Genomic DNA, 15,878 nt, shown 5'->3' with positions numbered 1-15,878 from the left:
CTGTTGTGGCCACAAGAGGTAGAATTGTGTGATTGGCAGAGTTACTAGCAACAAAAGGAGTGAAATGTACCATATAGAAGAGAGAAGTGCAGATGATGCAATAAAACGTGGGTGAAAATATTCTGGGAAAACAAAAACAATAGATATCCACTAAACACAATACCATACCATACCATACTATACCGTACCGTACCGTACCATACCATACCATACCATACCATACCATACCATACCATACCATACCACAACATACCATACCATACCATCAATGGGGGTAATAGGCAGAATAATGGCTCCCCAAGATGTCAACTTCCAAATCCCCAGAATCTGTGAATATGTTAGGTTACATGGCAAGGGAAGATTAAGGTTGGGATGGAATCAAGTTTGTTAATCAGTAGACCTTAAAATAAGATGTTTCTGAATTACCCCGATAGCCCAATGTAATCACAAGGGTCCTTAAATGTGGAAGATATATGGGAACAGAGGAGTTAGAGTCAGAGAAACTTTCAGGGATACGATGTGAGGGAGATCCAGCCAGCGCTGCTGGCTCTGAAGATGGAAGGTGGCCAAGAGCCAACGAAGCAGGCGGCCTCTGGGAGCTGGAAAAAGAAAGAAAATGGATTCTCCCATATAGCTTCCAGAAGGAACATAGCTCTACCCAGACCTTGATTTTAGTCCAGTGAAACCCGTTTCAGACTTCTGATCCTCAGACTGTAAGGGAATAAATTTGGAATGTTTTAAGCTGCAGAGTTTGTGGTAATTTGTTCCAGCAGCAGTAGGAAACTATGACAATGGAGGATCACACGATGTTCTGGAAGCTTTAGAGTCACACAGGCCTGAACTGAAATCTGTCTTCTACCACTCAGCTGTGAGACTTCAGTAAAGGTAGCCTTTCTGAACTTCAGCGTTCTAATCTGTGAAAATGAGGCTATTAATATTTGTCTCACAAGGTTTTTATGAAAGGTTAAATGAGATCACATATACAAAGCACATGGCAACATTCCTGAACATAGTAAGTACTCTGTAAATACTAGCTCCTATTATCATCATCATGATAATCAATCCTCTAAAGAAACCTCTACCCTGGCTGGTGTTTCTCAGTGGTTAGAGCATTGGCCCTCACACCAAAAGGTCATGGGTTCAACTCCTGATCAAGGGCACTTAACTGGGTTGCAGGTTTGATCCCGAGCCTTGGTTGGGGCCAGTGCAGGAAGCAACCAATTGATGTCTGTCTGTCTGTCTGTCTCTCTCTCTCTTCCTCTCTCATCCCCTCTTCTCTATTTACCTCCCTTCTCCCTTCCACTCTATCTAAAATCAATGGAAAAATATTCTGGGGTGAGAATTAACAAAAATGAAATGAAATAAAATAAAATAGAAGCCTCTGGATCATACATTACCTCCATTTTAAACATGAGAAAAACTGAAGTTCAGGAATGTTAAGCAACAACACTTAGCAAACGAAAAACTTTGTTTTTAATTTACAGTCTGCAATCTGATTTCAGAGAATTCCAGAGGGATTGAGCACTCCCAGTATACCTGCTAAAATCCGTCCCAGGTGCCTTTTGCTAATTGAATCTTCTATTTGTGCTTCAGGCTATTCAAGAATGTGAATAATTGAGTGCATGTTGTGGGGGTGGTGGATAGTGGTGGTAATCAGTGGGCAGCATAAGCAAAAATGCAGAACTGGGAATAAAGCGGTATTTGTGATCCTAGGATCACAGAGGTTTTAGAGCTTAAAGCAGAGTACACACAAATTCTTAGCCTCTGCGCCAAACCTGGCTTACCCACATATTTAAAAGAAAACAAAACAAACAAACAAAAAGAGGAAAAATTGTATCGGAAACTGAATGAGAATGCATTCAGATTGGTCTCACGTTCAGTTTTGTCTCTGTCCCCACGTTCTTATTTCACTCCACCTTGCCAATTTACACACTTACCTGAAACCTGCATGAAAGGACATAGTTTTCAACTTTTGGCTTAGGAGGATCTTACAGAGTCTTTCATTTTAAAAATTAGGTCTAAGTAGGTTAAGTGCCTGATAGATTATGGTAGTCACTATTTCTGACCAAGTGGAAAGAATTATTAAGCCATCCTGTAGACAAATATATAATATCTGGATATGTTCCCAAGTACTACAGAAAGGCTTTTTGGAGATGGTGGTTTGTCAATGGAATGCAGGCTCAAGACAGATGACAGGCTACATACACATGCAGCAGGAAGACAGCTGGATATGTTGCTATTAAGATGAATAATATAAGATAGCATGATGTCACTGGTGCATCATGAATGAGTTACAGGTACATAGAGAACCTGGCCCCCATAGCTCCAGGGAAAGCTGGGTGGAGCCTGAACCCAGAAGATCCCCGGGGCTGGTTAGGAGGACGATGACCACTGTATTTGATTAAGTCAGGTGTTATATAAATACTGCATTTCATCAGTTGTTCAGTTGGTACTTTTTCACATTTAATGTCTCAGAAATCATATCGCACATTGCATCAGATGGCTTCTTACAGTGACAGGGAGCCAGGCAGCAGTTGTGACTCAGTTGTTTTTGCATGTGTATGCGTGAACTTGGTCATAGCTGTTCAACACTTCTGTTGAGCTACGGGTATTGTTAGCTGTATATTATGATGTTTAACTATCATTCAAAATGTCTTTGAAAAGATTGGGCTGTGATTTGGCATAATAAAAAGTTATCCACATATAGAAATAGGCATGACAAGAGAACAGTGGGTTGTAAACTTGTATCAGTAAGGCAAATGTAGATTATTGCAGGGATGACCAAAATTCCAGGTTTTCTTACAAAGCAACCAAATAATTTACAGTTCCAAAATAAGATGGATAGTCTTAAATAGATAATCAAAAGGGTTGCTTATTTCAGTTTAAGGTGAAGAGATTGCCAAATCCCTCAGAATATAAAAAACAACTTATTAGGATGAATGAGCAGGTTTTGAGGCACAAGTACTATTGTTAAGACATCAAATATCAAATTGTCCAGAACTTCCTGCTGTTTTTGAATAGAAGCTGTTGAATTTTCATCAGTTGCTGAGAAAATGAAACTATGAGTTTAGTCAAGTAGGAAATGGTGGGAAACCCTGATATTCTTTGACAACCATCAAAATTAATATGTCAATATTAAAATTGCATGGTTTATATTATAATTTTATCTGTATCATGTGGTGAAAAAGGCTGGGAAGTACTGGAATACATGATAAATGCAACTGGCTTTTGAGAAAGAATTTTAGGATGGATGGAGACTGTGAAGTAATAGCCAATTACAACTTCAAAAAATGTTCAAACTCATTAGTGATCAATGAAAATAAAATTTCTTGACCTCCCATTAAGTTCCAGGATTTATCTCTCATAGGCTCCTTTTCATGATCCTAACTCTTACCTCCCTTTATTTACCCCCTCACTCTCTCCCTCTCTTTCTTCCTTTCTTCTCCAACTCTCTTCACGTCCTTCTAGCATGCAGAGAGGTTTAGCAATGATCTGTTGCTGGGTGTCCTGCTGACTCTAGTGTCCTAAGGTCTCAATCTCCAATTAAGTGGCTCCTCAATGGAATCTTTCTGAATAGACAATTCCTTCCTAAGAGGAATTCAGACACTGCTGTTGCAACTATACACTTTTCACTTTGTTAAAATTGCACTTGTAAAGCTTATCTATATATATATATAAAACCCTAAGCGACCAGTCGACTGTTTGATGGGTCGTTATAATGCGCACTGACCACCAGGGGGCAGACTCTCTATCCGGGAGCTGCCCTCTGGTGGTCAGTGCACTTCCACAGAGGGAGCGCTGCTCGGCTGATGGAGGAGCGGAGGAGCGCCAGACGCTGGGCTCACAGCTGGCGAGCGCAGTTGCGGTAGGTGCAAACCTCTCCCATCCCTGTTGGCAGCACTGCCTAGCAGTGGAGGTGGCAGGCACAGCAGGGCCCGATGAGTGGGAGCAGCGCAGTGCCCGGCAGGGCTTGGGCTCCTCCCCGCCACCTGCCGCTTCGTGCACTACTACATCCCTGGGGGATGTTGGACTGCCGATTTTGGCCCGATACCTGCAGGCCAGACCGAGGGACCCCACCGGTGCACAAATCCGTGCATCAGGCCTCTCGTAAATAAATAAAAATAAAGTCATTGTCATAGATATAAGCAAGTTTCAACTCTTAAAAAATTTTTTTAAAAGCAAATGCTGCTCTCTTTCTTTTTTAAATGTTTTTTATTGATTTTAGAGAGAAGGGAAGGGAGAGGGATAGAGATAGAAACATCAATTGGCTGCCTCCTGCACGCCTCCCACTGGGGATCAAGCCCTCAACCTTGGCATGTGCCCTAATGAGGAATGGAACCGGTGACCTCTTGGTTCATGGGTCGAGGCTCAACCACTGAGCCACACCAGTTGGGCAAAATGTTTCAACTCTTTTTTTTTTAACCTTTATTGTTCAGATTATTACAGGTGTTCCTCTTTTTTCCCCCCACAGCTCCCCTTCACCTGATTCCCCACCCCACCCCATGCCCTTACCCCCCGCCACTGTCTTCATCCATAGGTGTAAGATTTTTGTCCAATCTCTTCCCGCACCCCTCACACCCCCTTCCCCTGAGAATTGTCAGTCCACTCCCTTTCTATGTCCCTGATTCTATTATATTCACCAGTCCATTCTGTTCTTCAGATTTTTTATTCACTTGATTTTTAGATTCACTTGTTGGTAGGTATGTATTTGATGTCATTTTGTTGTTCATAATTTTTATCTTTACCTTTTTCTTCTTCTTCCTCTTCTTAAAGAACACCCTTCAGCATTTCATGTAATCCTGGTTTGGTGGTGATGAACTCCTCTAGCTTTTTCTTGTCTGTGAAACTCTTTATCTGACCTTCAAATCTGAATGATAGCTTTGCTGGGTAGAGTAATCTTGGTTGTAGGTTCTTGCTGTTCATCACTTTGAATATTTTTTGCCATTCCCTTCTGGCCTGCATAGTTTCTGCCGAGAAATCAGCTGACAGTCGTATGGGTGCTCCCTTGTAGGTAACTAACCGTTTTTCTCTTGCTGCTTTCAAGATTCTCTCTTTGTCTTTTGCCCTTGGCATTTTAATTATGATGTGTCTTGGTGTGGTCCTCTGTTTCAACTCTTGACCCATAAGAGAGGTAGATTTGTCCCTAGAATAATTGACAGCTTATTTCCTTCTTTTTAGTCTTCTCCAACCCCCAACTTTCTGAGTTCCATTCCTTGGTTTGTGAACATCATGCTGTTCTTCTTGTTTCTTTCCTGCTTTGAAAAGAGTCCTAGATATGGCTGCAGAAAATCTAGGCTGAAATCACTCCACAACCTTGGGAAATAGCTTAACCTTCCCAAGCCACCCTTACCTTGTTTGTAATATGGCGACAACTGTATCTCCTCCCCTGCCTACTTTACAGACTGTGGTGGGGATCAAACAAATATATGAGAGATGTCAAGGTTTCTATTAAGTGTAACACTTGAATCAAGTGTGAATATCTATTATTTTCATTGCTAAAATAACATCTCATTTAGTTAAAATAATTAAACAGTTCATTAACAAACTAAAGTTGCATTAACGTATACATTTTTTAAAGAATTTGGAGGTAAAACCACACATTTGTATTTGGTTAGTAGAATTTGGGGGGCTCCTTTCTGAATCTCAGCTGAGGCACTATTCCCCACGCAGTCACAGCGCGTTGCAGGCTGGGGCTCTCTCGTGGGGTTTGGGGGTGGGGGCAGTTCTATCAATTAGTTGGGTACTCCTTTTAATTTGATTATTCAAATTCCTGGCAGGTATAGCAATTAGCTTTTGCTATGTAAAAATATAAAAATTGAAATGTCCACAAATCCCCAATGTCATGCTACAAGCAAACATTTATTTAGCTTACATGTCTGGGGAGCTAGTGGTGGGTTGGCCAGTCTAGACTGGGCTCAGGTGTCTCTCACTCTGTTCCTGGGACCAGCTGGCTAGCCAACTAAGCACATTCTTCAAGGCTATGGTAGAGGTGCAAGACATCAAGCAGAAACACAAGCTAGTTACCGCTCAGATGTGGAACTGGCACACCATTATTTCTCTCCCATTTTATTGACCAAAACAAGTCATGTGGTAGAACTCGGTGTCAAGGAGTGGGGAAATATATGGCAGAGTCTCATAACTTGTGGTATTTATGGTCTATAATGTCACCATATACACTGAATTAGTAAAGACTAAACCATTGCTCCCAAGGGAAATACAGGTTAGGTTTCTGTGAGACTCTGGTCACATTTTCATCCACAGATGAATACACAACCTTGTTTATGTGTGTTTCTGTTTAAAGACACCTCATTTACTACATGTTTGGGTCATACATATACACAGTGAAATCACCAACAAAAATGCAAAAAATGTGCCCAGCCGGTGTGGCTCAGCGGTTGAGCATCAACCTATGCACCAGAAGGTCAAGGTTCAATTCCTGGTCAGGGCAAAGGCCTGGATTGTGGTCTTGATCCCTAGTGGGGGGCGTGCAGGGGGTAGCTAATCAATGATTCTCTCTCATCATTGATGTTTCTATCTCTCCCTCTCCCTTCCTCTCTGAAATCAATACAAATATATATTTAAAAACGCAAAAAAATGTGACACAAAATAGACTGCAAAATGAACACTTGTTTCCAATATGAGACTTCAGCTGGGAACTCGAGTTTTTTGCCATTCTTCCACCCATGTCTGCAAATGACTGTGAAAGTGACAAGAGTATTGATCTGGGGGGTTATTGAATTATTAACAAGTAAATGTTAGCAAGTAGGCCAATTTAAAAAGGAGGATTCATGAATATTGAGGATGAACACTACTTTCCCCTTAGTGGAAAAAACTTAATAATATGGCAAAGGATGTGGATAGAGGGAGGGTTAAAAATGGGGGCCAATAATGTAGAATCTTGGGCCCCATCTCAGACTTATTGAATCAAATTTGCTTTTCTGACTCCCCAGATGTTTGTATGCACATTCAGATTTCAGAAGTACTGCCCTTGATATGATTGTAGGTATACCCATGGCAGAGGGGGACAGTTAAATCCTACAAAGATTAGGGGCCTACTACATTAATAAAGTTTTATAAAATTTATTTTTCTAATCCTCACCCAAGGACATGACTAGAGAGCGGAAGGTGGAGAGAAAGAGAGGGAAATTGATGTGGGAGAGAAACATGGGTTGGTTGCCTTCCCTACGTGCCCTGTCCAGGGATTGAACCCACAACCCAGGTATACATACTGACCAGGAATCAAACTGGCAACCTTTCGCTTGCACAGGATGATATTCAACCAACTGAGCCATTCTGGCCAGGCTAATAAAGTTTGTGGAGTTTTTTTAAGCCTCACTGGAGGATATTTTTCCATTGATCTTTAGAGAGAGTGGAAGGGAGAGGGAAAGACAGAGAGAAATATCAATGTGAGAGAAACACATCAAGTTGTCTCCTGCACGCACCCAGACCAGGGACTGGGCCAGGGAGGAGCCTGCAACCGAGAAACGTGCTCTTAACCAGAATCGAACCCGGGACCCTTCGGTCCATAGGCTGATGCCCTATCCACTGAGCCAAACTGGCTAGGACTAATAAAGTTTTTATGGGTCCAAAACTCTGGGCATGCTGGGACAACCTTTCTAAGGTGAAGAAAAAGTTATTGCACGTTTCATTTTCTATTAATTGGGAAGAGGTGGAACACTTGGTGGGACTTTTTGGCTTTTGGAGGCAGCATATGCCACACATGGGAATACAGCTGCAAGACCTTTATTGGGAAACGCAGGCAGCTGCCACTTTAAGTGGGTCCCTGAGTGCACTATCGCAAGTCCAAGCTTAAATGCCAGCTGCTTTGCTATTTGGCTCTATGTCTCAGCAGATCCAATGGTGTTTGAGATGTTCATGGGAGTTAAGGATGCCGTATGGAGTCTTAGGTAAGCCCTAATAGGAGAGTCATGGTGCAGAAACTCAGGATCTGGAGCAAGGCCACACCTCTGACAGCAAGTCATTTGTAAAATAGCCCCTGGTATGCCACTGAGAGCCTGACCATGAAACTCAAGTATGATGAGACTACAGCTGCCCATCGTGTGCTGGATGTTTCAGATGTACCAAATCACAGTTGGGTGCGGATAGCAGCAAGCTATTGGGCAGATAAGAAAAAAAGAGGAGTCATGGATTGGAAATTCCTTAGAGGTCAAAGAACAGTGACCAGAAAAAACATGAGTGGGAGAGTTGGAAGTTTCCCAAGAAAGGCAAACTCGGCATAATAATCTTTTCTCACTCTCTGTTTCTCACCTCTATTGGGTGCATAATAGTAATATGCATTCTACCCCAGGTCAAATCTCTGGAGTTACCATTGACAATTCCTGCTCATCAAAGGGATGCTCCCTTAAAACACTATCTTTTTAACCTGTGCCTGCCTCTCGATCTCCATGATTACCGCCTTAATTCAATCTCATCAGTTCACGTGCAAGTTTTCTACATTATTGACAAACGGTGTTTCTGCATACCAGATTATTCTATCCACTCCTCAAATATTTATTGTGCATCTATTATGTATCAGGCACTGGGTTAGTTATAGGGGAAACAATGTGAAGAATTTAAAAATATGCTGCTGCAGGCCTCATGGAATTTACAGTCTGGTAGAAGAGAGATATGGAAATCCTCCTTAAAATCATTCCGTGATTCCCTGCTGTTTTCAAGATGAAGCCCAAATATCTTGACTGGATTGTCCCTACCTATCTCTCCAGCATCACCTCTAATGACTGTCCTTGAATCTTGCAGGCTCTGCAGCCACAATGTACACTTTCCCTTCTTCAGGGCACCTCTTTTAAAAGGGTTCACTCCCGCTGTCCACCTTCTACAGCAAGCCTTCCAGACACTCCCTTCCCCCTTTAGCTGCACTTCTCTGTAGTTCCAGCACACCTCATGGCACCACTACCACATATGCATCATACTTTATTATTCCACCTCTTATACTCTATCAAGAGCTCAGCTTTATGTAACCAATATTTAGTACAGCGTCTGATTCATAAAGGGTTCTGTACTTGACCTTTTTTGTCAAACATGCCCCCCACTCTGCAGTAGCAAACAAGGTCAGCACATCACTTCTGCACCTTGACAAAGGAACTTCTGTGGCATACCTCCCTGGCGTCCTCAGGCCTTAGGGCTTTCAGATGGGCAGCTGCCCTGTCTCTACCCCTTAGACTAGGCAGGGTTTAGTGGTGCGCCCCCTAGCGCCGTCGGCTGACGCTGCAGGGATGGGTGGGGCGCTCGCTACCAGGCGGTCCTAGACAGACTCAAGGCGCATGCGTAGCACAAGAGAGCTTGGCTCAGATAGGAAGAGTCCAAGCGTGAGGGGAGCGAGCTGTAGTAGATGCAGATACATTTTCCTTTTGCAGTAGGGAGGTGGCTCTTATTATTTTCCTCTCCGATTGTCCCTTAACTTAAAATTTAAGACTTTCCGTGCAGCTTTGCAGGGAGCGAGAAAGGGGCTAGAGTATTGTCAAGCTCTTCTTCGTCCTTAAGCACCCCTCCGGAGGGCGGAGGGTTGGACGGTCCCAGGTCACGGCAAGCGGGGCGGAAGCGGCCGCAGCTGCGACCGCGAAGGCTGTCAGAGCTGGCGAGTGGCCGGGCGGAGCTGCCATGGAGCGACACCGCTGGCTGCCGCTGGAGGCCAACCCCGAGGTGAGCGCGGCTCTGATTTCGGCCTGGGGATGCAGGCGGGGGCGAGGGGAGCCGGGCTGCCGCAGCTGGTCAAGGGCGGTTTGTCTCTAAAGAGTGTTCTCTGTTTCGTTTCCAGGTCACCAACCAGGTGAGTGAGGTGTCTTGTCGCTCGGGACCCTGGAGCCCTCCCTGGCCGTCTACACCTCCGCGCCCCTCAGGAGCGTCCCTCTGGCGGGTGTGCCCATTTTATGGCCGTCTCCCTCCCACCTAGCTCCTGGATGTACTCCCAGCTGGCTCGGCTCCTCCAGTGGTCTCATTCCCCCGTCGTCAAGTTTCCTGCATCTTGGGGTTGGAGGGATGTTCATTCACCCTGTATTCCTATTCCTCGTTCTCTCTTCGTTTTCCTTCTTTCCTGCTCGTGCCGATTCCATCATTTTCCCACCCCCAGTACCTTCTGGGTGACTAATTTGCCTGCACTACCTGACTCCAAGCTTTGTAAACTCGCCCACCCGGTCCTTGTAATGTCATCCACCTCCTGCACCATGAAGTCATCTCCCAATCATCTCTTGCCCCATCAAGTCACTTCTCTTCCCCGCCACGCCCCTTTTCTCTTCCAGTTTCTTAAAACTGGAATTCCGTTCCTTTTATACCATAGAAAGCTCAGTACAATAGTTCCCACACTCTTCTTTGCCACATAACAACCTTTAAAGTTCGTCTGGGTTTGGAGGGTCAAGTTTGAGGAGGAAGAGGGAACATCCCCCAGCCACTCCATTAAAAGAAGAATAAGTGCTACCAGGTGTAAACTTTAGATTTTCTCAGGTCTATTTTGCCTTACATTCTCAACAGGTAGTTTACATTTTATTGCCGTCTTAGTTTATTTTTACATATAAAATTTCCTCCCATAATCTTCATTCTCATCACCAAAGAGTAACGTTTGTCACGTACTTAATTGGCTTTTGGTTTTCAACGTTTGCAGAAAATTCCTTATATACTGAAAGTAGATAGACATATTTGAATGTTGGCAGCAAATCCTTTGTCTTACTCAGATTTATTATATGCTTTTGAAATGACTATTATTTCCCCAACTCATCTCTTTAGTAATCTAGAAAAAGCTTAAAACCCAGCATATATCTTTTATATTATTCTGATGGTGGCGTTTCCTATCTATGTTAATTTCCTTTTGTATTACCCCCTTTGAAATTTGCTGTTCATTTTTTTGCCCCCTAACACATTTTGACCACTTTATAAACTGAGAGTAATCTTTAGGCCGAAGTCAGTATTTGCAACTTCTGACTTAATGCCATAGGAAAGAAGCATATTTCTCTTAGACTTAATCCAAAACTAGTTGTACACCTTTTGTGAAAAATCAGTTTACCATATATCTGGAGAGTGTAGGGTTCCATTGATTTATGTGTTTGTTCTTTCACCAATACCAAACTTTTGATTACTGTAGTTTTATAGTAAGTCTTATTTTTCAAAATTGTTTAGGCTATTTTAGTTACTTTGCGTTTCTATGTAAGTTTTACAATCAGCTGGACAATTTCCACAAAAGTCCTATTGTGATTTTGACAGGTGAATGTGTGCCCAAATCTATAACTACATTTTGGGGGAAATTAGCATCTTAACAATATTGAGTCTTGCAATTCATGAAGATGGTATATCTCATCATTTATTTGACTTGTTTCAACAGTGTTTTGTAGTTTCAGCATGTAGCTATTGCACATATTTTGTTAGATTAATACCCAAGTGTTTAGTGATTTTTTGGTGCTATTGTAAATTATACTGTTTTAAAGTTTTAATTTCTAATCGTCCATTACTTTATGTAGAAGTACTGTTTGTTTTTTTTTAATGAAAAAGAAACTTTATTTCAGATCAAATTAATATTTCCAAAATTAAGGATAAAGCAAATATACTTCCTTGTGTCCATTATTTTAGGTAATTGTGATTTCCATGAATAGAGTTACTGAGTATCATTTGAATATTTGCCTATGTGTTTGTTGGAAGCTTCTGTAGCCTTGATAGCAATTCCAGTTTTTCTGAATTCTTCTTTTTCCTTCAGGCATTCCATGTTGCATTCTTCATAAAAGGTAGGATCATTGTAGTAAGCCATTGGACATTCTTTCAATGCAGAATTTTCTTTCCAGCATTTTACTACCTAAGGATTCCAGATTCCTTGCACATATGGTAAATCTTGAACTTGTTCAGAACATCTCTCTTGGGCCTTTTATCTTTATTTTAGGGATCAAAACATCTTTTTCGACATGTCTGAGATGCTATTCTATTGGGTTGAGGGCCATCTCGGCAACAGAGCTCAAGATACTGGTTTTTATATATTGATTTTGTGTCCTACTGCCTTGCTAACGTCACTTATTCTAATAGTTTGTTTTTTAGATGCTGTGTGATTTTCTATATAGACAATCATATTCTCAATGAATAGACTGTTTTATTTCTAACTTTTCAATCTGTGTGCCTTTTATTTTTTATTGCACTGGTTAGGACCTTCAGTACAACATGGAAGTTTGGAGATAGAACATCCTTGCCTTGTTTCAGATGTTAGGGGGAAAACATTTGATCTTTCATCATAAAAGATGTTAGTTGTAGGGTTTTGGTAGATACTTTTTATCAAGCTAAGAAAGTTCCCTTCTTAGTTTGCTGAGAGTTTTTATTCATGTATCAATGTTGAATTTTCTCAAATGACTTTTCTGCGTCTCTTGAGATGATCATTTATGGAAGAAATAATACCAATTCTACATAAACATAGAAGAGGGGGGACATTTTTCAACTCATTTTATGACCAGCATTACCAGACAAACCATAATAACAAAAACTGAAAGCCAATATCCCCCGTGAACATAGATATAAAAATCCTCAACAAAATATTAGCAAAGAGAATCAAACAGAATATAAAAGGATAATATATCCTGACCCAAACAGTTTATCCTGGTATTATAAAGCTGGTTCACCATTCAAGTCAATCAATGTAATTACCTATATTAACAGACTAAAGAACAGAACTATTTTTAAATTATATTATTTCTTTTAATAAGATGTAAGCTTGTTTTACTGGAAATATATTCTGTGATTCAGCTATTATTGGACTTTGTTCCTAGGTAATCTTGTAAACTATAAAAACATTCACTTGTTCACATTAATTAAATAGTATTTTGGGAGCATCTTTTTAAAAAAAATTATTTCAGAAAGAGGAAGGAAGAGGAAGAGAGAGAAACATCAATGATGAGAGAAAATCATTGATCGACTGCCACCTGCACGCCCCTTACTGGGGATTGAGCATGTGCCCTGACTGGGAATTGAACCCTGACCTTGGGGTTCATGGCTCGACCCTCAATCCCTTGCCACACCAGCCAGGTGGTGGCATCTTTTTTAATACCAGGTACCTGAGCAGGAGGTGGTTATACTGTGGTGATTAAAACATTCATAGTTTTCTGCTTTTCAATCCAATGGGAAGAGACAGAAAAGTAAGTAAATAATTAGCAATAATATGGGTGCAATGATAGAAATTAACAGGGTACTGTGATGAAGACAATCAGAGAAAGCATCACGGGTTAGATGGTGACAAGGAGACCATTCTGAGGTGTCATAAACAGAAGAGATGTTATTTGTATATGATTGTATTCTATTTCTGGCATGCTTTGTTGTGGTTCAGTTTGTTTAATATAATTTATAAAAGAAGTGATGCACTTTTAGTGGGAGAATGTGCAAGTATCTAGGCAGTGATTAGTTTTAGCCACAGTTTCTGTGGTTGTTTCTTTATTCTCTTTGTATTAGTGATAAAACTGAGGATAGATAATGAATAGATAATTAATTAACTGACTTAGCATTACTAGAATTAAGCCACAGGTAAACCCCAACAACAATATCCATCTATACTTTTTCTAATTTTCTCAAGTTAACGGAATAGAAGGCCTTTCACTTACCTCGATTTCACAGTGTTACCATTTGGGAGTTGCATGTGTTATTATTGTCCTTTTAGTTCGAGCAAATATTGGTTTTGCTCTAATGATGCCTATTTTGTATAAGAATGATCAACAGATCATTATTAACTATTACACATTAACTAGTAACCATGTGTCTCTAGGTATGTTAAGCAATGATTTCTTTTGTTGGTTAATATGCTATCAATCCCTTCTAAGAATATTTTATCATGCTACAGGTAGGACTTACCTAAAATGAAGTAATAGAAAATTTATTTAAAAAATTTAAGCATCTTTTATTTTATACATTTAAAGGGGTAATAGCAGCTTGCAGCAGATTTTAGGTAATTAAGCATAAGAATTATAACTTAAAAAAAAAAACACCTCCAGTCTGTGATATAGGCAATCATAACATTTCTTCTTATGAGCACACTAGATTTTCATCCTGATTTATGTTTTGTGATTTGAGTACAACACAGCCACACTATGTATATTTTAAATGTTATTGTGTTTTAGAACCAATAATTTTTGGTATGGAAATCCCCTGAAAATATTCCTAATGGTGATTTTATTGAAAAGGTAATATATTTTCTAGCATCTTATCTAATAAAGAGGGAATATTCTAATCGACTGTCATGCCCTCACAAAATGGCGGTGCCCACAGCCAATAAAGAGGAAATATGCTAATTGACTGCCATGCCCTCACAAGATGGCAGCGCCCACAGCCACAAGATGGCGGCGCCCAGTCCCCTCAGCCCCACCTCATCCAGCTTCAGTCCCCCAGTCCCCTCAGCCCCGTCTCACCCAGTCCCCGCAGCATCCAGCCTCAGTCCCCCAGTCCCCTCAGCCCTGCCTCATCCAGCCAGAGTCCCCCATTTCCCTCAGCCCCACAGGGGAAGGCAGTTGGGGGTGATCGGACTGGCAGGGGAGCGGTTAGGTGTCAGGCCAGCAGGGGAGTGGTTAGGGGGCTATCAGACTGGCAGGCAGAGTGGTTAGGGGCAATCAGGCAGTCAGGCAGGCAGGCAAGTGGTTAGGAGCCAGCAGTCCTGGATTGTGAGAGGGATGTCCGAGGGGTCCCAGATTGGAGAGGGTGCAGGCTGGGCTGAGGGACACCCCCCACCCCCGTGCACAAATTTCGTGCACCGGGCCTCTAGTAATGTATAATATCCAAAGGAAAATAAATGTAACAATAACTATTATATTTAGCTTAGATGCTTAGAGTTGGAAGAAGAATTAGAGATCATCTGCTGGACTTTTGCCATAAATATACAAAGATTTTCTAGTTAGTAGATCCCATCTTAGGGAAAAACCCTGTTACTCTATATCCTCCTCTAGCTACTGTCTCACATCTGTTTCCCTTCTTTGTAAGAATTGTTCATAGGCGCTGTTGCTACTTCCTTTTTTTTTTAATATATTTTATTGATTTTTCACAGAGAAGAAGGGAGAGGGATAGAGAGCTAGAAACATTGATGAGAGACAAACATCGATCAGCTGCCTCTTGCACACCCCCTACTGGGGGTGTGCCCACAACCAAGGTACACGCCCTTGACCGGAATCAAACCTGGGACCCTTTAATCCGCAGGCCGACGATGCTCTAGCCACTGAGCCAAACCAGTTAGGGCTGTTGCTACTTTCTTATCATTTTCCTCCTGTGTTCACTTCTATCTGACTTGTTTCTGTCCTCACCATTTCATATTAAGTATTTTTGTAGAGTTTACTAATCATCACTTTGCCAGATCTATTCGTCAAAGTGCATTCTATTTCATAAGGTGGTTTTCTGTCCCCAAATTTCTTGATCTCTCAGCAACATTTGATAGAGTAGGCCATTCCATCCTTCTTGAAACATCATCTTTTCTTGGCTTCTGTGATAATTCTGGTTTTCCTCCTTTTTATCTGTTTCCTAAATTCACCTTTGCTAGATCATCTCCCTCCCAGCTTCTAAGGAGTTCTGAGAATCTTGTCCTAGATTGCTAATCTTTTCTATGTGCATTCTCTCCCTAGTGATGTTTTCTATTGTATAGCATTAATACTCTCAATCGTCACGTAGTGGATCATATTTCCTCTAAGCCTGGACTTCACCACATTGGAAACCTGTATATTCAACTACCTCTTTGATATCTCCATTTTGATGTCTTATAAATACCTCAGACTTAACATGGCTGAAAAAAGAAATCTGAATTTAACCTCCTCTCACCTGTCCTCCAAATGCATTTTCCCCCCAGGCTTCCAAGGGCACTACCTGTTTATCTAATGCCCAAGTCAATGTCACTGAATCTTCTTCACAACTATGCTAATTTGGAGTGGCTA

At 41.4% G+C, this 15,878-nt stretch overlaps 1 protein-coding gene and 1 pseudogene across 8 annotated transcripts in view; one reads left to right on the top strand and one right to left on the bottom strand.

The window, feature by feature from the left end:
- UCHL3 (ubiquitin C-terminal hydrolase L3) overlaps positions 1 to 15,878 on the top strand; it is a 122,392-nt gene that overhangs the window by 47,893 nt on the left and 58,621 nt on the right. For 3 of the 7 annotated variants that reach the window (XR_013960071.1, XR_013960072.1, XM_080659065.1), the window contains exon 1: positions 9,532 to 9,669. The exons of 1 other annotated variant lie outside the window; for it this stretch is intronic. Coding sequence is in view for 4 of the 6 variants with exons in the window: in XM_080659065.1 (XP_080515191.1) it covers positions 9,619 to 9,669 (51 nt within the window). In the remaining 2 variants the exon portion in view is untranslated. Of the gene's footprint in view, positions 1 to 9,285; positions 9,670 to 15,878 lie in introns of those variants that run through there. 3 more of the 7 variants (XM_080659067.1, XM_080659069.1, XM_080659066.1) reach the window with 3 other exon arrangements.
- Positions 11,626 to 11,936, bottom strand: LOC308243273 (COX assembly mitochondrial protein homolog; annotated as a pseudogene). The gene has a single exon. The product of its transcript is annotated as a COX assembly mitochondrial protein homolog (transcript).

This window comes from Plecotus auritus (genome assembly GCF_963455305.1).
Source record: "Plecotus auritus genome assembly, chromosome: 3".
In the NCBI taxonomy this organism is placed as follows: Eukaryota; Metazoa; Chordata; class Mammalia; order Chiroptera; family Vespertilionidae; genus Plecotus; species Plecotus auritus.
Note: the sequence above shows the minus strand (reverse complement) of the source record. Positions and strands in the feature narration are given on the sequence as shown.